Raw genomic sequence first — 26,295 nt, 5'->3', positions numbered from 1 at the left:
TACTTTCCCTCGCTAGTATTTTTCTAGCTGGTATGGGATGTTGGACTGCCAAAATCCCAGGAGCTAACTTAATCTTTTCATCTCCAGGCTACCATCACTTAATGAAATCCCAGTGGGAGGAGAGACGCCTCATAAGCCCTGTGTGAAGTGTTATAAAAGCAGCGTGAAACTACTACAGATTTATGAGGTTGACATATGAGATTTACCAGTGGTTACCGGTGATTAATATGGTCACAGAGACTACCAATACCAGATATTATAGATGGGGACTGCTGTTCGACAAGCTTTCGCACAACAATAGTGTCTTATCATTTATTGGAGGTGGGCAACCTGCTTATTATCGATAAGAGGTTTCAAACCTAATAATTACTGCAGTGAAAGGGTAAAGACCAAGGTGAAGGCCAGGATATTATATCATTGTTTCCTTTTGCTGTGGATGCTAGTATCCATCATCTGTGGGTAATACCTCAGCTTGCAGTTGGTCTTTAATCTATTCAGAACAGTTTTCAGTCAAAGGCCAGAGTGACGTTTCCACTCTCAATGGATTGTTCCACTCTCATGCAGTCACAACAACATGCAGGTGTTTAACGTGTTGATGACAGGTACAATGCTAATAGGATAGATGTGACCCAGTTCTTTCATTTCCCCCTTTTTGTTACGCTCCCTCTGTCTCTAGGTCTTTCCCTGTTTCCTTTGCCCTCTCTCTCTCTCTCTCTTTCTCTCTCTGTCTCTCTTTCTCGCAGTCTATAGATCCTCTCTCTCTCCATTCTCTCCCTCTTTGTGTAATCAGTGTGAGATAATGATATTCACAATAATGCCTTCCTCCCTCTCTCTCTCTCTCTCTCTCCCTCTCTCTCTCTCTCTCTCTCTCTCTCTCACACGCACACACAGCTCCTTAATATTCTGTGGACTGCTTTCGTCAGGACACAGTTGAAAGAGAATAGCTGATTAAAGCTCATCCCTGTGTGTGTGTGTGTGTGTGTGTGTGTGTGTGTGTGTGTGTGTGTGTGTGTGAGACGGAGAGCGAGAGAATTGAGATTAGTGAAGGCTTCTCAATGCTGATTTGAAAGTGTGTTTATGTGTGACTCTGTATGTGTGTTTCTGTGTGTGTATCTAGTGTGCCTTTGGTTTTTGCGTGGCACTGCCTTCAGGGGGCAAAAGGTGTTGATTTCCCGAGAGAAGTATTAAGACACAATAATAACATACACACACACACCCTTGCATATACGCATACATAGACACACATCTGTTGAGATGCCATAATCAGTTTGATTGCAGCAAAAGCGGAGTTGCATGGTGTGAGTATTTGTCATTGTTTGCTCCTGAACGTGCTTACACACGCACGCACGCACACACACACACACACACGCACACACACACACACACACACACACACACACACACATATCAACATCAGACTATAAAGACTATTATTCCAAGAAATACAGGGATCAGTGTGTGAAGGATTGTTTGATAGCTCCTGGCATCAATCAGTGGCCTTACACACAAGCCTACCTCCCCACACACACACACACACACACACACACACACACAGTCAATTAGTTAGTGATAGTCAGTTCAGTGATACTGTTCATCTGTTGCTGTCAATTCTTTCCAGAAAGACTTAAGTGGAACTGAATGTCTCCATGTATATGTTACTTCATTTAGCTGAGCTTGCATACATGCAATTGTATGTGTGTCAGACTGTTTTTACAATGAGGTCACAGTCCTGGCTAGCTTTAGCGATATTGAGTTGAGCATAAAATGTTTACACAAGCATTAAACATTTCTCAAGCACAGTTTTCTGGCTTTGACTGGGGTACACACACACACACACACACACACACACACACACACACACACACACACACACACACACACCTAAACAGTGCCACACTTGAGTATAATCGGTTGCTCTCATTATTTTGCTTGGCGTGCCCTGCTTTGCTCATCTGTACATTTAGTCAATGGATTTTAACAACTTCTCTGAGGGATCTTCCTTAAATATCTAAACATTTAATTGTTCCCATGTGCTTTTTTTCCCCAGGGATATGGGAAATAGGGGAAGTGGAGGCAATTTGTATATCAGGTTTTCCTCAGATCTGATTAAATTTGGAAATTCCCACCTGAGATTTGCCCAGCACAACCACATAGTTTTCTGTTGTTGGCTGATGCCTAAACTGTGGGTTAACTGCTTTGCTCCAGGACTCACAATTGTAGTTGTTGAGAAAAAAGAGAGAGCATTACTTATTATTATCATTCACTTATTTCCCTGCTCAGTCGCGGTGATACCAGTGGGAGGAGAGCCCCCAACCCTGGCAGTCTTAATGCCATTCTCCAGTACGGGGCTACGAAGGAATCGCTCATGCAGACGGTTGTGAGAAAAAAGCATGAAACAGACTCATATCGATTGATTCAGAGATTTTCCCACCACATCAGTAAAAACGAGCTGTAGGTTAAGGCTGGCTGCTCTTTTGAGCCACGTCATTGCTGTCTGGACAAGTACTGCAACTTGCCATGAATGTCATCATACTTTCAAGCACATAATTACACATTTGAATGCCAAGTCTTTCACTGAAGGAAATGGTTTGGAAATTTGGGAAAAAAAGTGATCACCTCTGTGCGATTACGTGGGTTGAAAAGCAGAAAAACATAAAAGAGTTTACAAAATGTCATCTTTTAATATCTAGGATAACCATCCAAAAGACAATAAATAAGAGAATTTTCTGAGAAAGATTTTAGTACATTCCATTCTTATTTTCCCTCACACATTGATAGGTTGGCTATGAATGCTATTATTTTTTAACTGAGAGGCTCATAGGTCGGACACCCTAGGAGGGAAAAGCAGGCTACCACAGCTCACTGGAAGATTCAGCTCATAATCCTGACCTGCAGCCACACATACAACAGTGTGTGTGTGTGTGTGTGTGTGTGTGTGTGTGTGTGTGTGTGTGTGTGTGTGTGACAGAGCATTTTATGTGTTTGAGATGGAGGGGCTAACTGTGTATTTGTTAGAATAAGAGACTGTGTGTGTGCGTGCATTAGAGAGACGCAGAGAGAGGGAGAGAAAGAGGGAGAAAAAGTAATTGTGTGTGCTGAGCTGGATCACTGAAAGCTTTAGTTACCGTGTGTGTGTGTGTGTGTGTGTGTGTGCGCACACGTGTGGGTTACAGTCATAGGGCAGAAGATGAGCTCTCTGGCCTATGGAAGCATGAAAGTTAATGCACTCTCACTCACACATGAAAGTCAGTGTTCATATCAAACACAATAGGAAACTGTGAGGGTGGTCAGGGAAGGGAACACAGAAAACCTTTCCACTGCTTCTACCCACTTTCCTCACTCCACTCACTCCTCGCTTTCTTTCTTTCTTTCTTTCTTTCTTTCTTTCTTTCTTTCTTTCTTTCTTTCTTTCACACAAATATGGACACAGACTTAAATCTTGGCTGGCTGGGGCTCACACTAAACTGCTTTGTCCCTAGAAAAAGTGCCGTCTCAACTATATTTCTGTGCTGGCAAGTTGAAAAAGTGGGCGATGACGCACACATAGTTTCCATAAGAGCTAGCTGTTGAAACAGCCATATCAGTTAACAGTACTTTTGACCAACGTGCTTTACCAGAAACTGACACAATTAATTGAATGTTCTCTATACTGAATATTTATGACCAGAGGAACAACACCAACCAACGTCTCTACTTTTATTTTCTCCCTTTCCATTACGGAAAGGGAGAAAGAATCATCGTGAATAGTTATACACGAAATGTGAAAAAAAATGTGACAATGTGAAAGGGGTCAGTCGTAATAATGAACCTGCAAAGAATTATTACCTGAATCTGAAGCTACCCTTGGCTTTCAGAGCTTTATAGTGAGTTACAGCTCATTGTTAAGCTGTTTAGCCCATAACTTTGCTGCTCTGGTTCATTCTCACTACTCTGATGGGGCTGTTTTTGGCTGCAGCAGGCAATCATTTTTAGCAAAAAAGCTCTAAAATCCCTCTGTGCACTACCTGCTCACGGAACAGCTGGGTAGACAAAAGTTCGTGACTAACTGGGTAACATAGTGGAGTGTTTAGCTGCTAAAGAGCCAGATATTTCTTTCAGGAGCTAAAAGGAGGGTGAGTATTGATGTTACACTCATCAGGTGGCCAGAAACATGACTCTAAATGATTGATAATGTAACTGTTAAGTGTGTAAATAGGCAACTGTTTGTGAACAAGTTTGTCATATCAACTTATACGGTGATGATATGTCAATGCTGTTGTTCTACCAACAAATAGACCACAAAAAAAAAGGTTTCACGTCTCTTTCTTTTGTTCCTTACCTTCTTCAGTTTAATGACAGCCTCTCTGGTCTCAGAGTCAGTGGACAGTTCAAACATGCCTATTCCATCTCCATCTATTAAGCGGTAGTTCACCAGTCCATTGTCTCCGAGGTCAGGGTCTTTTGCCTTAAGACGGCCCACCTCCTCTCCTGGCACTTTATCCTCTGATACAGACATAGGATACACACCTGGGAGAAAAATAAAGGCAGAAAATGTAGTGTGCTTTGGTTGACTGGTTGGTGATGTTAGTATCAACTTATGGTCACAGCTTGCCTTGCTATTCAGCACTCTTCGGAGAGTCTTTAGACAATTCCTGGCTGGCTGCCACTGTGTTTACTATCTGTGGTAGGGTCAGTTTTGGAGGGCAGAGAGGGATTAACATGAACTATTCCATCTGTCTCATATGGCCCAAAGGACATTAATATCCCCTATAGCGTCAGGTGTGTGTGTCTGAGGGAGTAGACACCTGGCTTGCAGAAAGAGAACGGTAGGACCATATGTCTACTCTCTCTCTTCTTTTATCCTTCTCCCTCTCTCATCTCTGATATACTTTTTCCAGCCATTATCTCACTCTTCACCAAACCTTTTCTCCCTACTTTCTTTCATCAGTCCTCTATCACTGCTCGTTTTATCATAAAATCCTCCTCTGTCTATTTTCCTATTTCTACTCTTTTCCCAAATCTGTCATTTCTTCTGTCCTTCCTCTTCCTTCATCTTTTCTGCAACTCCCTATCCTCGTCCGGCCTTCCTCAATCCCTCCTTCCTCCGTCCTGACCTCCTCCTACCCCATGATGATTCAGGCACTCAGCAGAGTGGACTCATCATTTTATTGGTTGTTCACCATTAGCATGTTTATCCTGCTCGTCCAGGTGTAGCAATCCTGTGAATCGTGAAATTCATTTGGTCATGTGGTTTCTGAGCAAATATGAGAGGAAGAGGAGAACGATTCACAGGGCTTGATCCATTCTGCCCAAATCCCCCCTTCCACCCTCCAAGCGTCTACCCTTTTTCCACCACATCTCCATCGATCCTCACCAAATCCCTCCTCTCCGTCTTTACTCTTCATCTCTGTCTGTGCTTTTTAAACTCCTTTCCATAATGTTGGCTAACATCTTTCCCTCCCTCTTCATCTCTTATTTGCTTCTCCCCTTTCCACTCCATCCTTGCAAATCTCTTCATTCATCCTCACCTCTCCTCCCCATCTCCGCCTTATTTCTCTCATGCCTGTCTCTCCTCTCCAGCTCCTCTTTCTCACTCTCTCTCTCCTGCCTGCCGATCCTGGCTAAAAGCTCACTTCATCCCTGCCCTCCCTTTGCACTTTTCCTCCCTCTCTTCTCCTGTCGTTCTATTCTTGCTTTTCCTAAGTAGCTTAACTTAAATGGCTCCTGGCAGCTGAGTTAAACATTGTATGACAGAACACACAGGCAGCCTGGCATACCTGGCTGCAGGCTAAAATGAAGCACAGCACATACAGGAAATGTACATTTACATTCAAGGACCACAGTGAAAGCAAATGTGAGTTTCAGTGGTCTTTACTGATGATGACTTGCAGTCATAAATTACCCATACTTGTATTTTAGTTTGTCTGTGAATATGAGAAAGTCATCAGCTGCTTTCTTCCAATGATTGCACTCAGTCAGATGTCTGTTCTTGTAAAGAGAAGCTCATAAAACTATAAACGTTTGGATGTGAACACACAATGACCACAGTGATTACAGAAATTAGAACCATAATGCCTCACATCACTGTTTAATATATTACAACACATACTTGTGACTGTTATGTGTTGTAATATAGACAATGCTAAAGAAGGTTTCAATATTGAATGTGGTGAATGTAATGATGATTTAAAGTTAACTGGGGAATTGTTTATTCATAGAGCTAATATGTCTCTGTGATGTGTGCTTTGTGGTTAGCGGCACTAAGCTGATTCTTCAAGGACATCTCTTTACTTTGACAAAACGAAACATGCTTGAAGAACATATTTCTGCTGAAAGTTAAAAGTATAACACCACATTGGTGATTTAAACATGATTCAGTTTTGGGAGCATTTAGCTACAGAGTTGCTACGTGCTTTGAATGCGTAGGTGGATCTGTTCACCCACATGCAGTCAGCGTTGTGAGTATGCACACACGAGAAAGTTGAATTGAGTGTCTCTTCTACACATGATCATTTTGGTGTTGGTTTTCTCATCATTCAATATGAGAAAATCCTCTAACCTAAAAATAGCATGCATAAATGGTTAATTACAGCTAATCATTTCCACTGTAAAATGAGATATGAAGATCTACCAATTTTCAAATGGTAATCATCTTTTCAAGGAAAAAAGGATTTTTTTTATTGAGATTTCCTGGTTTGCTTGTTGGTGATCAGAATAGACAGTTCTCTAATGGCAATCCTAAAAGACACTGGAGGTAAATGTTTTATGCAAATAAAAGCTGACAGATAACCACCAAAGTATTATCTTTAACAGCTTTAATTACTTTTATGATCCTCTTGTTTTACATTGTTCATGTTTAAACAGTGAAGAACTGCAACTGACATACATTAACAGTATTTAATGAAACCATCTCTGTCATGTGAGTCTAATAAAGACTGAAGTTAGAGAGAGTTAAAGAACAGTCAGTTGTTGTTTGCCTTTTTTTTTTGTGTGTAATGGATTGTTGGGGTGGCAAAAACGAAAGATGCTTGATAATGAGGTGAAAAGGAGAGAATTACAGGGACAGAAAGTCTGTGAGAAACAGATGAAGACAGAGAGATCAAGCCTGGGAGTACAGACCAAATACAACAGCTTGAATGGAAACTGAAAAGCTGCTGGAACACATGAGAGGGAGTCATGTGCCATAAACAGTGGGGTTCCATTTAGGAAAGTGGTCTCAGACTTTTGGACCCCACTGTATCTTTTTCTGTCTGTTTTTGTCTCTTTAATTGTATTTTCTCTCCTTTGAATCTGTTTTTTTATTTTCTCTGCCTCTTGCTTTGCCTCTGTTTTTATTTCTTGACTTGCTTATCTCATTTCCCATTCTTCCTCTCCCTCCTCTCTCTCACTCTACCCATCCACTAAATAAGTAATCACTGTCCTCATTCACACCATCTGGGAGACTTTTCTTGCAGGCGTTTGTACTGCTTCTACTGCTACTACTTTTATTTCAACAAGGGTACCCACTACCACAACATATTGCTTTTTATATGTTGTATCACAGATTTAAACTGCCAGTGATGTACAGACAATATTTAGAAATAATGCAGGATGTACTTTGTTAACACTTCCGTCTGATAATGTTTGGTTGTAAAAGCTGATTTCTGTCATTCTGATCAGATTTTCAGTGTCCCATTGATATTATATAAACCGAAACAAGGAAGAAAATAAGATTTGAATGAATGTGGAATGTTTGTGATTTCATCCTTCTTTTAAAACTTTTGCCTGATCCTGATCATGGCCGTGGTTGACAAAGCACCTAGTTTGTTACTGCGAGGGTGCTGGTTCAAAAGGTCAGAGGCTATAAAATTTGGCTGAACAACTGGAGTCAGGTAAACATTTTATCATTACTGGATATTTTCATTTACTGAATAAAGCACAGTCTTAAATGGAAATACTATGTCCTCTGTTTGAAATATTTCCATCAAATTCCTCTGACCCCTTGTCGTTATCCATCAAGACCTTAACAGCTTTATACTCAGTTCACTTGGTTTTACTTTATTAGGTACATCTTTAAGATCTAATACAGTCCAGAACAGTTCAGACATTTACAAAGATAATAATATTTATTTTTAATCAAAATTGTCAGAGACGTACTAGTTCAACTATGCAGTTGTGTTAAACTGGACTGCATTATATTAAGGAGTGTTTCTAATGTGTTGGATCATTTTGTAAGAACTCATGGCAGTATAAAGAAATATGGGTTTTTCAGTTTTGAAACTGCTGGAGAAATTTTTTTTTATTCGAGCTTTTTCTAAACTCCCTCAAAATGTTTGTTTGACATAGCCTACATAATCATATTTTAGCTTTACATTGCAAGACACTGACACACAGTCAGCTTGTTGGGAACTGGAGAGATGTTTTAGATGGTGTTTCCCTGTCTTTTATATTCTCTCCCTCAGTGTTCTGCTCATGTCCCTCTCTTTTCTCGCCTATTCAGCTTCCCCACAGGCTAAATCCTGAGTCCATGTCTCTTCTTCTCTCCATCCATTCTTGCAGCTACTCTGCTGAATCTCTGCCAGGAGTCTCTCTCCTCAGAGCTACAGGAGGGGAGAGAGGGGAGTACGAGGAAGAACAAAAAGAGGGAGAAAAGAAAAGAGGGGTAAAAAGAAACTTAAGCGGAAAAGACAGAGTGACAGATTGAGTGAAAGGAAAATGAGTGTCAGAGGTAGACTTGAGGTTGAGCGAAAAAAATACAGTGGTCCAAATCACTGTACAGGTAAACCAGAAGGCTTGAATCTTTGGTTGAACATTAGGTTTCAGGCCATATGTACTATAGCATATGTAGCATTTTCAAACCATTTACTGCATTTTTAAATATTAGAGAAGAATTATTAACATAAACAAACAACAACCTCTGGGATTGAGCAAAGTGAAATGAGTCATAAAAAGGGAATATCTTCCATCCTGTTGGTTGTTTCTTTAAGTCTGACATGTCAGTCAGGGAACTCACATTTGCTTACTGGATAACATTGTTGTTAAGGATGATACTGATGTGCCATTTGATAAAAAGTCTGATACCTTCACACCTTTAACGAAAATGTCACACTAGAAGAAAATGACAGTCATGCGGCAGATATTATAAATGGATCGATAGACACAATAGGTGTTTGTACTCACTCTGTGGGAACTTTGGAGGGTTGTCATTCACGTCTGTGAGGGTGATTTTAACCTCAGTGGTGCCTGACAGCCCACCCATGTGACCACCCATGTCTTTGGCCTGGATGACGACATCATACTCCTGGCGTGCCTCACGGTCCATGTTTGGCAAGGCAGTACGAATTATACCTAAATGTACAGATTTTAACATCAAATTAATGCTCACATTACATTTTGTTTCCTGTTGCAGTAGTATATGTAAATATACACCATGTTCCTGTGTTTTTGTGTCATTCTCTATTGAAATGATGTCATTTCAAAATGTAATTTTTATGTGCATTGAAACTGATAAAGTCATATTTGAAAAGCTCTCTCTTGGAAAAACAGAATCAGCTGATAAGCAAGAACTTACAATGTGATTTGCTTCCCTAAGAGTAGGTGTCATTTATTTCAAGATATTTCATTTGGGAAGAAAACACATCATCACTCATCATTTGTATGAATGAGAACTTTAGTTAAACATGTGTGAAGTCTTATTTTTCTCCATTTCAAGCCCCAGTAATCTTTTCTTTCTGTTTAATTCATCACCCGCCACTCTCTTTCCATCTCTCTCTTTCTCCAGATGTCTAGCTGCAGTGTCAGGGAGTTGAGGCTTTCTGCTGTCATATTATGCCGTGTGTGTGTGTGTGTGTGTGTGTGTGTGTGTGTGTGTGTGTGTTTGTGTGTGTGTGACAGCACAAAAAGCTGGTAATCTCCAAACCAATTAGAAATATGAGCTATGGATTTGAGCCAGTCAAATACCCAACACTGGTTTGATTAGCCAGATTTACTCTGCCCAAATCATTCTCCCTCTCCATGCCCTAACCTCTCTCTTTCCATGAACTCAACCAATTTCTCTCTCCTTCTCTTCCCCAACCTTTCTTTTTCTTCTTCTTCACTCTGTCTGACCCAACATAGCTCTGTGTCTGCCCTAACCTCTCTCCTGGTATCCAATTTCTTCTTTTAATGCAAACCCAAATATTAGGCCTGAGCTCTGCAGAGACCAGGTTGAGTGTCCTCTGGGGACCTCTTTTTACAGCAGTGCCTTCTTTTCCTCACCAATTTCACAGGAAAGGACTTGCTGTTACATGATCCCTGCAGCAGAGAGTACTTTTTATATTAAGAGCAGTAGAAGATAAAAAATAATCCAGAAAGATTTTCAGTTTGGTCTTAGCAACAAGCAGTTTCCGCAGGATGCCTGTTTCACATGGCAGTTCAGGCTTGAGGTTTATAATGCTTGGATACACAGTCATGCCTAAATCATATTACTGATGACATTTAAGATTTAACATTTTGTAGCGATGAATAGTAGTTGTTAAAACAAACTGAAATTTGCAGTACTTATTTTGAAAGCCCTGTAAAACATACCTATCTGGTGAACTGGCTAACTGGCTACCTATCCGGCTGAGCATACACTTGAGCATGGTAGTACATCAAGGGCTATAAGCTTGTATTTGGTTGTGGTGTAGATGGTTGTAGACCCAGGGCTGGAATCTGTTTTCAGCCTCACCTGTCTGAGGCTCCACAGAGAAATATGGTTGTCCTTGCAGTATGCTGTACACCAGTCTGGCGCTGTTGCCGTAGGTGGGGTCATCAGCATCTGTAGCTGTCACCTGCATCACTGACGTACCTACGGGACAGACAAACAGACATGACAGACAAGTCAGGAGATGACTCCACCTCAGTGATTCGGTTCAAGAATGGTTTGACAAATAAGCTTGTCATAGAGTGTGTGTCGATTCACCTGCCTGCACCGGCTGTATGGGAAAAGGGAATGAAAAACACTCTCCCTTCTCTCACACTGAAGATGAAATGCTGCTGTGAGGCTGGTCTCCACTATTATTTCTCTACATTTCATCATTGTTGGGTGGAAACATCCACTCTTCAATTGTGGCGATTTTCATGTTTTAAATACATTATTTTCCCTCCTTGGGTTGACACTTCTATAGCCCTTGGAGTCGTGAAACCCTTTCAAAACCCATTGGATAATCTAAAACATGCATGGTTGTCAAGCTCAAAATCAAGGCATTTCATCTTAGTCCCCAAAAATGGCCATTTTGAAGATGTGGTGGTTTCACCCGACAACAGTAATCTACTTCCAGTAAATCTTACTTAACTGAACTTGACACGGTTAAACTGAGCAAATAGGCCAAATAGATTAAATTTGTGAAAAGTGTGAAATACATTTTTATTAACTTTGCTTAATATTTAAAACTTCCCTTTTCAGATGTGACAGAACTAACTAACTAACTCAAAAATTAACAAAAATTCACAGAAGTACTTCTACAACTGTCGACCTGCACCAACTCTTTGAAAGAAAAGTAACATCAGCAGCAGTTTAGACCTGCAGATGCATACACATAGCTGCCACTCTCTGTCCATCTCTCTCTTTAAGCTAAAGTGTCTCAGAGTTGAGGTTGTCAACTGTCATATGCCAAGCATGTGTGCATGTGTGTGTTTGTGTGTGTGTGTGATAGCATGAAAAGCTGGTAATCTCCAAACCAATTAGAAATGTGAGCTATGGATTTGAGCCAGTCAAATATCCAACACTGCTTCGATTAGCCCGGTTTGATTACTCTGCCCAAATGTCTCTCCCTTCCCATATCCTAACCCGTCGTCACTCTCTAACTAATTTCTCTCTCCTTCTCTACAATAACCTCTCTCTTTCTGCTCTTCCTCACTGTCCACTTTGTCATATCGTTGCCTCCTATAGACACTGCAGGAATTAATTAATATTTAGTATTGTTTTATTTATGGAAGGTTTTTTTTATGTAAAACATTTCATTCTATACCAACAAATAATTAATGAAAACAGAACATCATAGTACGCTATTTGCTGCTCAAATCTAAATGCATTTCAGGTCGTGACTGTGAGATATCAACACCATGTTAACTTTTAAAGATTTAGTAAATGAGTTCTTCAGTTTCCTCTCTAAACCTACAGTATATGATTTCAGGTACTAAAACTGCTAGTTCTGTCTTTGCAACTGGATAGTATTGACTGGACCCTTTTAAGTGTGTCACATCAATGATAAGGTGTATTCCTCTTGGTTCAACTTATATTCTTTTCTGTTCCACATGTGAGGATTGGACAACAATTTTCCATTGCAGCCATGTGAGCACCACTATCCTAGTCTGTATGAAATCCATTGTGTATATAACTGTAATCAAATTTCATTCAGCCTTAGTCTCAATGTGGCAGCTACCTTAAGTGTAAAGGATAAATTACCAAGAATGTTAATTTGAAAAAGACTGCTTTCTCTATCTGTGCTAATTCTGACATCCATGAGGGAACATGGACCTAGTTAGTCAAATTACATCTTTTCTTTCTGTTCCACTTCTGTCGTTGAGGCTGATGGCAACCGGTGGCCCCTCCTGTCAGACTTCTGTATTCAGGTTTCAACTCAAGAAACGGCTGTGTGAAAAAACCTGAACAGAACTCATTCAGAAGTCCTTTCAGAAGTTCTTTCTTTGGAAGTCCAGTCCATTCAAAGAAGGGATTTCTCTGGCTGTCAGAGTTTCTGGCAGCACCACTGCCAATGTGGTTCATTTCAGGTCAGCCTTCAGGGGTTGAATACTCTCCAAGACCACATAATATTTGGAAAGAAAATCTATCAAGATCAGAAGCTCTAAGTAAGGAGACTCCAAGGAGATGGTAGGAGGTCTTGCCCATGCCAACCTACTGCTAAATATTTCCTTGCCTCTGCTTTGGTTGAGAACATTTTCTCTTTTATGTGCATATAATAAAAGAAAGAAAAAAAAATTAAAGGATCTTTTTAGGAGCTGAATGTATCAGCTAATGTTACTATCTGATAGCCACTTCTGTCACACTTCCTATGTTCAGATTTCAGTGATAATCAATAATGTAAGAGAACGGCTGTTTAGCAGACAAACAACCCCAACTCCATCAGTGACTTCATTAACAGACGTCACTCAATATACAGAGATGATATTTTCTGTACTGAAAATATAAGGCATTTCCAGCTTGCATTCAAGATTTCGTGTTTTCTTAATTACTGCTGAATCCTCAATTTAAACTAAACTCACTTATTGTAACATAAGCACACAATCTACATTTTGGATTGACACTTTTTGTAAGTTAACATGCTCAGCTAACATGCATTTACCTTCCAAGATGATGTTCTAGTCTTCTTCTACACTGTCCTTTTCCCCAGCACCAAACTTGGCCTCCCCTTCTGTTGCCATAACCTGTCTTTTACTACTCACCAACATTAGACATCTCAGGCACCCTGGCATAGTACGGCCCATGTAGAAACTCAGGAGGATTATCGTTGATGTCCTGTACTTTCACAATGAACTCTGATGGAGGCTCCAGAGGCTTATTTGTGTCTCTGGCCACTGCCTGGGCTGTTAAAGTGTACTGGGCCTGCTCCTCACGGTCCAGGGTTTTTGTGGCGTGGATGTTGCCCGTCTTGTCATCAATAACAAAGATCGTTCCTGCACCTTCGCCTGAAAGGATATACTTGATGTTGCCATTGCCTGAGTCTACGTCTGAGTGGAGCTGAAGAACAAGAAACGAGGAGAGTGAGACAAACTAAACTGAAAACAAAGACGTGCAAATGTAGGACATGTTTGGTGCTGCCAACATCTGGATTTCAGATGTTGTGGAACTAAAGAGTAAGAGAGACAGATTGGTGGTTGCACAGTGAGACAGGTAGCCTGGTTGGCAAAAGTAACATGAGGCTTCTATTTCTCAATTCTACAAACTAAAGGAGCTGAAATACTAAGATAGAGGCTAGTAGCTGTGCTATGTCAGATGGGCAAACACTAATAAGTAAGAGATTTAAAACGTTGTCATAAAAAAAATGAGGAATGTTCAACATTCAATTAAATTGTTGGTCCTCCTTTACAACCCCTAGACAATGAAATATGATGTATTGTAAACATCATTTGTTGTTTATGAAAGCCTCTGCTGGGTTTGAGTGATGTTGTTGTTGTGGAGGAGAACCACCAATCATCTTCACCCCTGAATGTGAACATGACCTCTCTCTTTCTCCTTGATATATGACAAAAGTACATTTAAATCCTGGTGGAGCCATTTGCCGTCACCCTCCATGCCCCCGCCTGACTGTCACTGGAGGGCAGTATGGCTATTAATTGGGGAGCAAGTCAAATTTTAGACTGTTATTTGGGTATTAATTCTGTTTGACTCAACGGAAGAGAAGAAGAGTTGATGGAAGAATGCTTTATTATCTCACACTATATTATACTCACCCTGCCCACCAGAACTGGATCAGGTCCAGTGTACTCCTCAATGACGAAGAACTGATTCCAGACCCATCCTCGTTTGGACCTGTGGAGTACCTGCCCTTCCTTCCCCGCCCTCTGTTTGTGTCTATGCAAGGACAAGTGACCTGCAAGCACCAAAAACAAACATCAATACATTTATTTAAACCAATACTACATTTTTCTGTTTAACCAAAGAATTCTACAACACAATTATTTTGGCCATTTATTGAAATTTTTTAATTGTTAAAGGCAAAATAAAAGGTTTATTTAAGACACTCTAAGTTGAATGAATGAATTATCACTCCAGCTGTAGTTCATTTTCTGAGAATATTTTCAATAGACTGAACTCAAAAGTGGGTGGGAGGCAGTAACCTCCCGAACAGAGAGGCCCACTTTTGAATTATGGATCACAGGTTCAAATCCCAGCTGAGAAAATGTGGGTGGCTGGTGGGAATGACACATGCTTCAACAAGTAGTTCTTTAGGTGGGGAGGCACTTAACCTCCGTTTGTTGCAGTGCAGCTGCTCAGTGGCTAACAGGAGCAGGCTGTGGTTGTAGCTGAGCAACAGCCATTTTTGAACATCTGAGGATGCCTTGGCGGGAAAAAAAAGAAATGCTAAGTAAAGAGAAAAAAAACTAAAAAATTGAAATCATATTGTTGACAAGACATTTAGGTTTGTTCAAGTTAATATGTACAGTAAATTGTAAAAAATTGGGCTGTCAGGACAGTACAAAGTGACACATGGTCACGAAGGGTAAATTTGAGAGAAGGGGTCATTGTCAGTTTTAATGTACAAACACCACGAACAAGAAGTGTTGTGTGTGACCATCTGTGTTTTGTCAGGTGAAACTGAAGTTCGAAAAAAATCCTATTACAGAACATGTTAAAGCCAAATGATTAGGAAACATTGTCGCTTTTGTCACACCTGGATGTCTGTGTCTGTGGCTCCTTTGATCCAAGGAAGCATTTCCTTTCTGGGTTCCTAATGCGACGCTACAGAGTGCAGAAACTCCCAGCAACACCAGGAAGGTCCTCAGCAGCCCAAAGCCCTGCCGCTTCATCATCAGCATCGCCATCTTTTCCACTGAGCTACTGTGCACTTCACTCCGCCCCCTACTTTCTGGTTCCTCTCAGTGGAGCTCCGCTCCCACTGAGGTGATATCCTGGTTTTGCTAACAAAATGTTGTTGATGAATTTTCTAGTTCATTAGCTTAGATGGAGCCTGTTGCTGCGGATACTCATCACCAACTTTCACGTCACTACTGTTCTTCTTCTCTTTCTTCTTTTTCTTCTTTTTCCCACTCAGTGTTTGTTCACTCCCTCTCTCCTCCGATCACAAAGCCTAAGAGAGAGAGCAGAAAGAAGCTTGGTCAGTAACCATTATAACAATGTTATAACTGCTTTAAAACAATCCAACTGAGCAAATTTACATTAAATTTAATAAAACTTCTGTTTTAAAATAAATACATTTCTGTAAAAGTGATACATTTAACACTGCCAACGAAAAACACAAACAGTTTAGTAATCATTCATTGATGTCTTTTATAGAGGGTAATGTTAATTGACTGCAGTTGGAGATCTGACTTCTTAAATGGTTGTTGTCTTGATTAGGACATTGTACTAATTATCCAGACAATGCTGTCTGTAAACTCATTAGCTTTAATTCAATTAGACACAGAATGATTCAGTGTGGGCGGTTCAGCTCATGTACAACGCTGGGTCACTGTATTGCACTATCTGCATGCTTTTCGAATGTAATGAAAGCAATGTAAAGCAAGTTGGAGAATATATGAAAGTCATTTAAGGCAGATTTAGATTAATGAGTTTCCCTTTACATGGGCTTCAGTTTGATCTGTTACAGCACACTAATCAGTGTACAGGCAATGATCCAGGTATCTTTGCCTCTGTAGTGAATGAATCAGCAGGAAAAAAAGATTAAATTTGATCTGTACAAAATCAAATGTGTTCATCAACAGTCCTGAACTGTGAAGCAAGAAACTGCTTGCTCACTGCATGGAACTCTAGATCAATGTCAGTGAAATGCCTTAAGTGCAATTTTAATGAAAAGTCTTGGCATATGAGCATCGAGTAAAATGAATTTGATGAGCGCAATGAAGGAACGAATCAAATGATGCCGAGATTTAGTGGATAGAGGAATAAAGATGATTGGGCCTCTAGCGGCCATATGGGAGGTCATAAGCTCTGCTCTGTTGCTTTTCAAAACAATCTGACTGTTTCAACAGAACAGAACGGGCGTGCTTGGCTCCTGCTGTCAGCTTTTAGTACCAGCAAGTCCCAGGTTGTTTGTCTGTTTGTTTTTTCTGATCTGCTGCACTCATGGCTATGGCATGGTTAAGTTCAGATGTTCAGATGAAGAAAAGAAACTAAAAATATGTAAAGAGAAAACAGAAGTGACAAGCAATAAAGTATTTGGCTAAATTCAGACACAGGACAGTAACAACCATGTGCTATAATGGCCACCAGGATGACATCCATTAGTTGCTCATGTCAAGGTAAAACTTGGAATTCAAGGTCAGATGAAAGACAAAAAAGCTAACTGTGTTACACTGATGCAAATTGGGAAACAAATGCACCTAATTGCACTTCATGTAAGACAATGAAGTCAATGAAATGACCCATGCTACAATATATGTCAAATATCTTTCTTGGTAGCCCATTGGTTAGATATTGATGCATCATTTGTTCACAACTGAATCTCTAATGAACCTCCTCCACTCCTGACATGGTTGACAGGAGATTTAGGACAGAACTACAGATCCTCAATGATATAGTCCACATAGACCTCTAGTGTTGCTCACTGAAGACATCCTAACAATGCCAATGTAGTCTGATTAGACTTCAAAATAATTGCACCAAAGCCATTAGTATTCCAAAATCATTATACACATGAAAGAAGCAAACACTTAGAGTGAGTGATTATGTGCACAAATCTCTTTACTATAACAACAAATTAATTTTCGTATTTCTTTTCGTAGCTGTAGCTGGGTGGAGAATCTCTTATAGTATGACAAGGACTCTCAAGGACTATGCTCCACTGATGTTTCTTTGCCTGGACCATATGAATAAACGTTGTGTAAATTAGTGTGTGTGTGTGTGTGTGTGTGTGTGTGTGTGTGTGTGTGTGTGTGAGAGAGAGAGAGAGAGAGTGTACGCATATGTGTGTTTAACATTCAATAGCTCAGTAGATGAGAAAAGTCCCTCTGGGCTCATTGGCTCCTGTTGACCACATGACCAGCCAACCAGGAAGCGTTGACAGTTAATCCCATAGCGCCTCATCATCTGGCTAATTATGCTTGAGTCCTCTGATGGATGTGCGTATCTCTATGTAAATCTGTATATGGATGTGTGCCTGTGCCTGTCTGTCATGTATTTGTATAAGCTTCAAAGCTGTTTCATGCTCGCCACTGCTACAGCAAGATGGCTGCTCCTTGTGACGTATCAGGGTCTAAACTGAAATTATCTTGCGGAATAAATGAAAGATTGAAGAGTCGGAGACAAAGTAGTAGTAGTGATGACTGAAACAGATAAGAGAAAGGAGGAGTGAAAGACATAACTGTGTCAGCAGAATCCTGCTTAATTTCTCCATTTTACACAAAACTTTATAGGCTGAAAACAGAAAACAGAAAATGAGAGCTGTTCTTGTCTAATTATGTTTTTTCTTTTCTGTGCCAAATTTGAGTTGTGAAATTTAGAAATAGCTAACAATTTATAACAAGACAATAAAAACAAAAAACTCAGGAATATCTATTCTTGGAAGTTGTCACTTGCAGGTGAAATTTGTGAATTTGAACAGAATGTGCAAAAACATCAAAGAATTCTTAAGAACAACACCAAAACAATTAGAAACCCTGGTGTGAACTTGCTGTGCATGGATCTGAAATCTGATATGCAGAATCCATTAACAGGCTCTCAAACTGTCATTTATATGTCAAATTAAGTGTCAGGTTTATTTAACAAGTAAAAATAAAACAAGTCCAAAATAAATTGCTTTCACGAATATCCTGGTACCCTGCTGCTGGTCATGAGCCATTTGTCTCAAAAACTGTCAGATATGTGTCAAGTCCAACACATAAAAAACAATAATAATGAAATTGATTGATAGCGGTGTACAGAGTGACCACCAATACTCATCGTGACTGTGAATGTGATTACATGAGACCTGCTTGATGCCAATGAAATGACCCTGCTGTCAAATTCAAACAAAGCAATAGGTACAAAATTGTTTCCACTAACAAAAGAAACAATTTCATTTTCCTGTCTTTTTATATACTCAAAGGACACATTTGATGAATTTCAATGTATATTTTAAAAACATCATCAGCATGTATGAATTGGGAATCTTGGATAACCCTACACATAGTTCATGTCTAATATTCCTTTGTTTGAGAGAACTGCACAGTGAGAGAGAGAGAGAGAAAAAGAAAGAGAGAGAAAAATGCAACACAGAAACAGACAGCGATAATGACTCCCTAGGGCGAACATGCCTTTTGGCCAGACCACTTCCTCTGTCTGAATACATGACTCAAAAGTCACATTAGACTAGTGAACAGCATACGTGTGTGTGTGTGTGTGTGTGTGTGTGTGTGTGTGTGTGTGCGTGCTTGCTTGCTTGCCATTCCCCAGGGCTCGTAGCATTGCTGTGAATCCATGACTCAAGTGATGGACTAGACTACTGTGATTCATTAGCTAACATTAACACACTGTGCATGTGTGTGTGTGTCACAGAGGTCGGAGCAGTGGGGTTAAAATGCAGCGCGACAAGCCCCGCTGGCTTACATATAATCACTAACTGACCAATCACACCTTGCGTATTTCATTATGAACCAGAATGACATTCAGTAGAGCCCATACCCTTTCCAACGCCAGACCACCCTACACATGTTTGTCAGATCCAGATTGCACCAAATTGCACAGTCATAGATCTAAACAACATAAATATTTGTAGTTTTCATATCAACATACGTCATTATTTCCTGAAAAATTGACTAAAATGTCGGAAAATGCCTTATGTAACAAAGTTAAGAAAAGTGACGAGAACATTCCTTGATCTGGCCCTTTTGACAAGATCAGCACCAAAATGTAATGGGTTCTTCACTGGCCAATGTCCCATCTCTCCAACAAGTTTGGTGCAAGTCAGTTCAGTACTTTTTAAATAATCCTACAATCCTACAAACCAACAAACAAACAGACATTGATGAAAACATTCCTGTATTGGGTAAACTGACAAATAGGACAAACTAAACGTTAAGAAATCTGTTCAGATTTTGTTGTTGAGAGATCATTAACTGATAGTTACAGTCATGTGGTCTCCTTCATCGCTGCATTCCTTTACTGTGTGTGCCCATTACAATATGGAACACAACGATTAGCAAACAGTCACTCTAATCATGTTACACAGAGAATCAGGGTCCACAGTGAAACATTGTTTGAGTAAGTAAATCGATGTTGTATAGAAAATGCATTTTTGCATTTTGTCATGCTCTTTCTTCCCCTCCCTCTCTGGCTGTGTGTCATGCTGTGCCTCTTCAGTCAGAGTAGCTGTAATGGCTGCCCAGCTGCAATCACCATGATTATCTCTAGAACCGAAGTAAAGCACATACGAGTATTTCACCAACTGATTGAAGGAAAATTCTCCAGAAGTATTTTTTTTCATCATGCCTCTCCCATTATTTCTATTTTAGCTAACATGATCAAAGCTTGTCGTTTTGATTTCTGCAGTTAAGTTGAAATCTCTGTCCTCAGTCACAGGAAGTCTAAAAGCTTGCTGCTGAATTGAATCACCTGCTGCAAACTGCACTCAAAAAGGGGTGATACTAGACTTATTTTGGATTTTGATTTTTGTAAAAACAATGTAAACATTATGTTAAATGCATTAAAACTATTTTTTATCTATTTTGACCTATATTGATCAGGACAGGTGTGGCCCCTTAACCCAGTAGAAATTTCTCAGTGGTGCTAGTTTGTGTGGTACAGATTGGTACACAGTGTTGATAATACATTAACTTTAAGCAGTGCAGATACTAGTTTAATATCTTTAGTGTTAAGTCGTCATTGCTGTGGTAGTTTTGAACTCGCATATCACTAAGCAATGTGATATATTTCAGTTTCAGTTGAGATTTTGTTTTGAAATTTCAAATCAAATTTAGTCAAGTTCAATTTTGTTTCTATAGCCCAATATTACAAATCACCAATTTGCCTGTAGTGGCGTCAAAATCTGCACAGCATACAACACCATGTTCTTAGAAACCCGAATCGAATAAGGAAAAACTCCCTTGGAAAAAGAGACAAAGGTGGAAAAAGGAGCACCTGAGGAGGGATCTTTCTTTCAGGATGGACGGACATGCAATAGATGTCGTTAGACAGTAGTTTTGACACAATAACACACAGCTTTGAAAAATACAATCCCAGGTCAAAGTGGGACTTAAACCTACAGTTCAATAAACATGGTTAAACAATATTTCCGAAATAATAGCTGGGATTATCATTTCAATCATTGTGATTCATTTCACTCATTCTCTGTGTCTCTCATATACATGTGGGAGGCAGTTTTGCTCTGTAGGTCTCTCTCTTTCTATCTCTCCCACTCTGTCTCTGCCTATTCCTCCCTTTCATCTTTCTCAGCACTCCCTCTGCCGGTGTCTCTGTCAGTGATTTCTCTTTCTCTTCTTGGTGAGCCAAACCTCCAACAGCAGCCATTAAAATATCATTGGAAAATGGTTGGAAACTATACAGATGGAAAAAATATAACAGACTTGACCCTACTTTTTTTCCCCCCTACGCTCAAACTTTCTCTCTCTAGGGGTCAGTGGTAATAAAGGTGATTCATTCATGTACAAATGTGATATATATCCCCGTCTGCCTCGGAACACTGTGTGTGATTGTTTATGAAGCTGACTGTGTGTGTCTTTTCACCCCCTCCTTCCTGTGTCAGGAATGTGTAGGCAAACAATGATGTGTGCACGATGTGTACAAATGGCATAATCCATACATATGAGAATTAACAGACAAAGGATGGGAGATGGGAATTGTGAATTTTTTTTGTGTTGTCTCTCTTCTTTTCACATTGGACAAAGCCTTTCAAACATGGAATTGATCTGATCTTGTAAAGCCCAATTCATCCACACATTCATCTACAGGACAAACCCTCTAGTGCTTAGGAGTTTATCGTTTGGTTTCAGTTTCAGGTGTTGTATGAGGAGATTTTTATCCCTTCAGCTTGTATGGACGGCTCAGAGGTGGTATCCATTTTAAGATAAAGGATGTTGACTATCATAAACACTAGGAAAGAGAATTTTTCATAATTATCATGTATGATCAGAGTTTTAACACATCATGACTGCCATGACTTGTTTTTTGAAAAGTTTTCTGTTCGCCTTTTCTGAACTGACCACAGTGAACATCAACTGTCCCCAAGCTATGAAACTAAAGGGTTATGTCTGAATTAGCTAACCGGCCAACATGAACAAGAAATTAATGTAGAATGTGTTGTTTGTTCCCAGAGTGCAGCTTGAAGGCGACATTTGTCCCTTCTGTGTTCTCACAGCCACTGTATCATCGTTTGTTCCTGCCACATTGGTGTCATTTGGCATGGTGGCGAGTCTGTTGTGACATGAACCAAGATGGTGGTACAACGGAGAACTGTAGTTTGCTGCCTTGGTTTGAACTTGAATATATTTGAGGTAATGAAATAACGAAGCTGATACAAAAAACAAATCTGTGTATTTTCAAAGCACAGTGAAGGCAATACACTCTTAAACTCAATTTTAGCTTTTCCAAGTATTAGATTTGCATTTTTCTGTGATAGGTATGACTAACACATTACCCTGCTTTGTGTATTTCTGTTCTGTTCTAAAAGTGTACTTAACTACAGTTATTTACAGTAAATTGACAAGTATGCATTTAAGATCTTGCCTGAGGAGATGCACTAAGGACACCACAAACACACAATGATTGACTATTGGCAGGACCCAACCTGTAACCATTCACTCACACGAGAGTGCCTCCAACCACCGGACCCCTCTATAACCCTAAACACTATTTGAACCAGATGTGATATTTTTCTTTCTCTGTTTATGCTTGGATGAGAAAAGGGGTCATGTGAGGTTTAAAATGAGATTTTCTGTTACTGTATAAATCCACTCCTACTCTCCAAAACAAATCCCCAAGCTATTCTGCTGTATATGCAAAGCTGTGGACTGTACTTTTTCCACTTCTTTTTAAATGTCTGGTTTCTTCAAGTGACATGTTCTGCAAAGAGAGATTTGATGATGAATGATTGATGAAATGAACCAGAGAGCAAGAGGAAGGAAGGAGAATGAAAGAAAAGAACCCAACACAAATGAAGACAATGGTCCAGCAACTGTCAAGTGACACAAACTTGAGATGTTGCAAAGATTTAACCATAAATTGTGTTTGTTTACAATACAAAATTTTACCATAATGGAAATATGTGAAAATGGAAGACTAAAGAGTGACAGACTGAGAAGTCATAGAGGGACACAGAAAGCTGAAAGACCCAAAGATGCACAGACAGGCAGGAGAGTCAGTGTATTAATGTTCACTTTGAGTGTCTCGTTTCGATGGCTGGCTCTTTGTGGTCTGTTAAAAGCTTAAAAACAGAGTGGTGCTGAAAACAGACACCAAGCGTTTAGCTCACACCACGAAACCTGAGGCTTAATTGCCTTTCAATTAGAGGAACTAATAGGCCCCTGTGTGTGTGTTTCAGTGTGTGTGAGTGTGGTGAAGCGATTACAAAGAAAGAGCTGCAACGCCATCTCAGCATTTGCGAAAATAGGTATTAATGAGAGGCTAGCAACACCCACAGACCCACAGTTACTGCAAAGTTAGTCTTCTGTGTTTGTGTGTGTGTGCGCTTGTATGTGTGTGTCTGTTATGTGTGAATTTGTTAGCATGTGTGTGTGAATTTGTAGAGGTTGCTGATTCCTGTTAAGCCATTAGTGAAATTCAAGTACTAATTACCACCCACAAGACCCCACGTCTGCTGTTTACACACACACACACACACACTTTCTTCATGTACTATTATCATGTACTATTATGTCTAATAAACCTCACTTTAACATCATTAGTATCGTTTTACATGAAGGGGAATGAAGTTCTAAATGTCCAACAACAGTTTAACGTCCAAAACATGGAAATCTAATATGTATTAGGAAATGTAATCATTACATAATAAAATGATTGTGCAGTTTATAATTATGCTGTTTATTATGCTTTCTCATCATTTTTGCTCTTTCACATAGTTGACTGTGACAAAAATAATGGGGAAGAGCGAGAAAGAGATATGCAAGTGCACCAATTTAGATCTGATCTGGTGTTTTTTTTTTTTTTTGAATCAGCGGCACACAGTATAAAGCCCAGTGAAAGGTACATGGCACAACTGGGCAGACCATAATCACTGGCTCTGACAATACCACAGTTAGAGGTGCATGCAGTGAAAACGTCTAGGCATACATCATCAGTAGATTTGATAGGGACGAACATTAGTCACCTGTTATCCACCTCTCCAAAGGTAATGCGCTTTGTGTCATGGAGCTTTGATAGGTTTTTGATGGAGAGAATCGTCTGAAAAGGATCGGTTTCCTCTGTGAAGCAGAGCTGTTTCCTCTTGGGAGACACAAAAGCATCTCCCACAAGGAAACTGATGCCCTTGTATGGATGGGTTAGAATCATGAGTGAATATGGATTCACTTAGCTTGGAAGGAGTAAGCATAGTTGGTAAATACTGTGTTTTTGTGGGCCTTGGAGAGAAGGCAAAACATGCAGGAAACAGGTTATTGATTTCCGGAAAAAAGCTGAATACATGTAGCATGCAGGAGCAGTCCAGCTACAGGAAGAGATAATCCTTAATCTGTTTGTCATCTGTAGGAGATGTGGCTCCCAAAGTGTACTCTCCTCTCCTCTCCTTGTTTTATGGCTGTCAGTCACATTGCAGCCAGATGTGTATAAAGGTAAAACCAAGTGACATGTTTGAGTCAGTTACTGAGGAAAATATTTTTTAAGTTCAGACTTCTGCACAGTGCTATAGTGGTTGTCTACTTTTCTCTGTACCTCCTTTATAAATAACAAGTTTTTTTAAATGTCCATCAGTGTATTTTCATGTTGTTACAGATCCATATGTGAAATGGAAAAGTAATTAGCAGTACAGTTACTTTCACCAGTGTAATTATTACAGTAACACAATTTAGAGAAAGAAATTATTAACATGTCATTTCTGACATTGCTATTATCACAACAAAGAGAGAGGTTATGTTAATTTGAAGAATGCTTAATAAACAAAACTGTTTATGGAGAAGACAGCCAATGTGCTGACTGCACACACAAACCTCCATTTGTTGCATTCAGCTAACCAGCACCTAATTAACTCTGCCATTGTTCACATGCAGAGCTAAATTATTCTGTTTATTTTTTACAAAATAAAATACTTTAAACTCCATTTATATGTGTATTTTGAGAACATTTTTGTTTTGCTCATTTCAATTAGCATCCTCAATTACTGAAAATCACACTCATTTATATGGAAATAATATGCAGTAAATTATGTGCAATCAGAACTATTTTTTTGTGCTAATGAGACAGAGATGTTTTTTTTTTTTTTTTAAATCATTTGGCAAACATATTTTGTGCCTTTTAATTGACTGCAAGACCAATATTCTTTGCTGTTTTATATCACTGTGACCATGGTTCACCTATTTGCAGACAGCTGCCTCATAATTGCATATCATGCATTCATCAAAGCTCAGCTCGGATGCAAGACATAACCATTTCCGACATGGAGTGTGGTCATTGTGTTTGCGTGGTTACTCGTGTACCTTCATAATTTTGAATTTATCCAGTCAAACACAATTCCACAGAACTTAAATATTGACATTAATGTTTTAGGTAACTTTAGGAACCCAATTTAACATAAAGTAAAGCTCCTCACCACTGTAGCGTTCACAAAAATGTACACTGCGGCTAAAATCCTCCTTGCATGAAAAACTGAGTTAATGAATTAGTGGAAGAAGTACATTGAATCATAATGAAAACATAAAGAATGGCAGTAATGGGGTGACTGTTTCAGCAGGGTGCGTCACAGCGCTGTTACTAATTTGGCCTTTAAAATTCGTAAGGAAATCCTCTGGGCTGAAAACAAGTTGATGACCAAACCAATCCGCTCTCTGTGTTCTTCCAAATGAGCAGCAGAAATAGACAGTAAAACAATGGGAGATGCAGTTAAGCTTGAGGCAATACAATGCAGCTCCAATTAGCCTGCTGACTGCTGTTTATTGGCTATTGGTTTGCATGGGAATGCCCTATTCGTGGGGTTTAACTTTGTAGCTCTTAGGCCTCTCACTCCTGACAATTAGAAAGATGAACTCTACATTAGGGATGTTCGCAGTTAATTATGATGAGTAATTTCCAAAATAGACGGCAATAGAATTAAAAGTGTGAAAATTAAAAAAGAGGCAAGGTCTTGCACCATCAACTATGTTCGGATTGACTTGTTATTGACTTAAACAGAAACCTTATGAATGTGGTGTTGAAGGGCATCTTTAATTAACCGGCACTTAAATTAAATTCCTTTCTCTCTTGCTCTGTCCTTTCTCCCTTTTTGTTGTTCATATTGTGCTTTTTTCTTTCTCCTGCTTTCGCTCTTTTTACTCCTCTTTTTTCCTCTTTCTCTTTTTTCTGTCACAGTCCAGTAGGATCCACCATAGCAATTATAGCTTTGCATTACAGTGCTAGAATGACGCTGTAATTACTGCACAAGACTTGGAATATACTTAGGAAAGGAAAATGAATATGGATAATCACATGGTGCTGCAGAAAATCACAGATTTGTTTTTCTTTTTTTCTCCATTCTT

At 39.6% G+C, this 26,295-nt stretch overlaps 1 protein-coding gene across 1 annotated transcript in view; it reads right to left on the bottom strand.

Moving 5' to 3' along the window:
- Positions 1 to 26,295, bottom strand: part of cdh11 (cadherin 11, type 2, OB-cadherin (osteoblast)) — an 82,588-nt gene that overhangs the window by 10,269 nt on the left and 46,024 nt on the right. The window contains exons 3-8 of the mRNA XM_023393502.2: positions 15,333 to 15,749; positions 14,392 to 14,531; positions 13,384 to 13,678; positions 10,667 to 10,786; positions 9,139 to 9,306; positions 4,319 to 4,506 (exon numbers count right to left, since the gene is read on the bottom strand). Coding sequence (XP_023249270.1) covers positions 4,319 to 4,506; positions 9,139 to 9,306; positions 10,667 to 10,786; positions 13,384 to 13,678; positions 14,392 to 14,531; positions 15,333 to 15,483 — 1,062 coding nt within the window. The 5' untranslated portion in view covers positions 15,484 to 15,749. The remainder of the gene's footprint in view (positions 1 to 4,318; positions 4,507 to 9,138; positions 9,307 to 10,666; positions 10,787 to 13,383; positions 13,679 to 14,391; positions 14,532 to 15,332; positions 15,750 to 26,295) is intronic.

The sequence above is a fragment of the Seriola lalandi genome, unplaced genomic scaffold (genome assembly GCF_002814215.2).
Source record: "Seriola lalandi dorsalis isolate HSWRI2012SDOR001 ecotype SW California unplaced genomic scaffold, Sedor1 jcf7180002054937, whole genome shotgun sequence".
Classification (NCBI taxonomy): Eukaryota; Metazoa; Chordata; class Actinopteri; order Carangiformes; family Carangidae; genus Seriola; species Seriola lalandi.
Note: the sequence above shows the minus strand (reverse complement) of the source record. Positions and strands in the feature narration are given on the sequence as shown.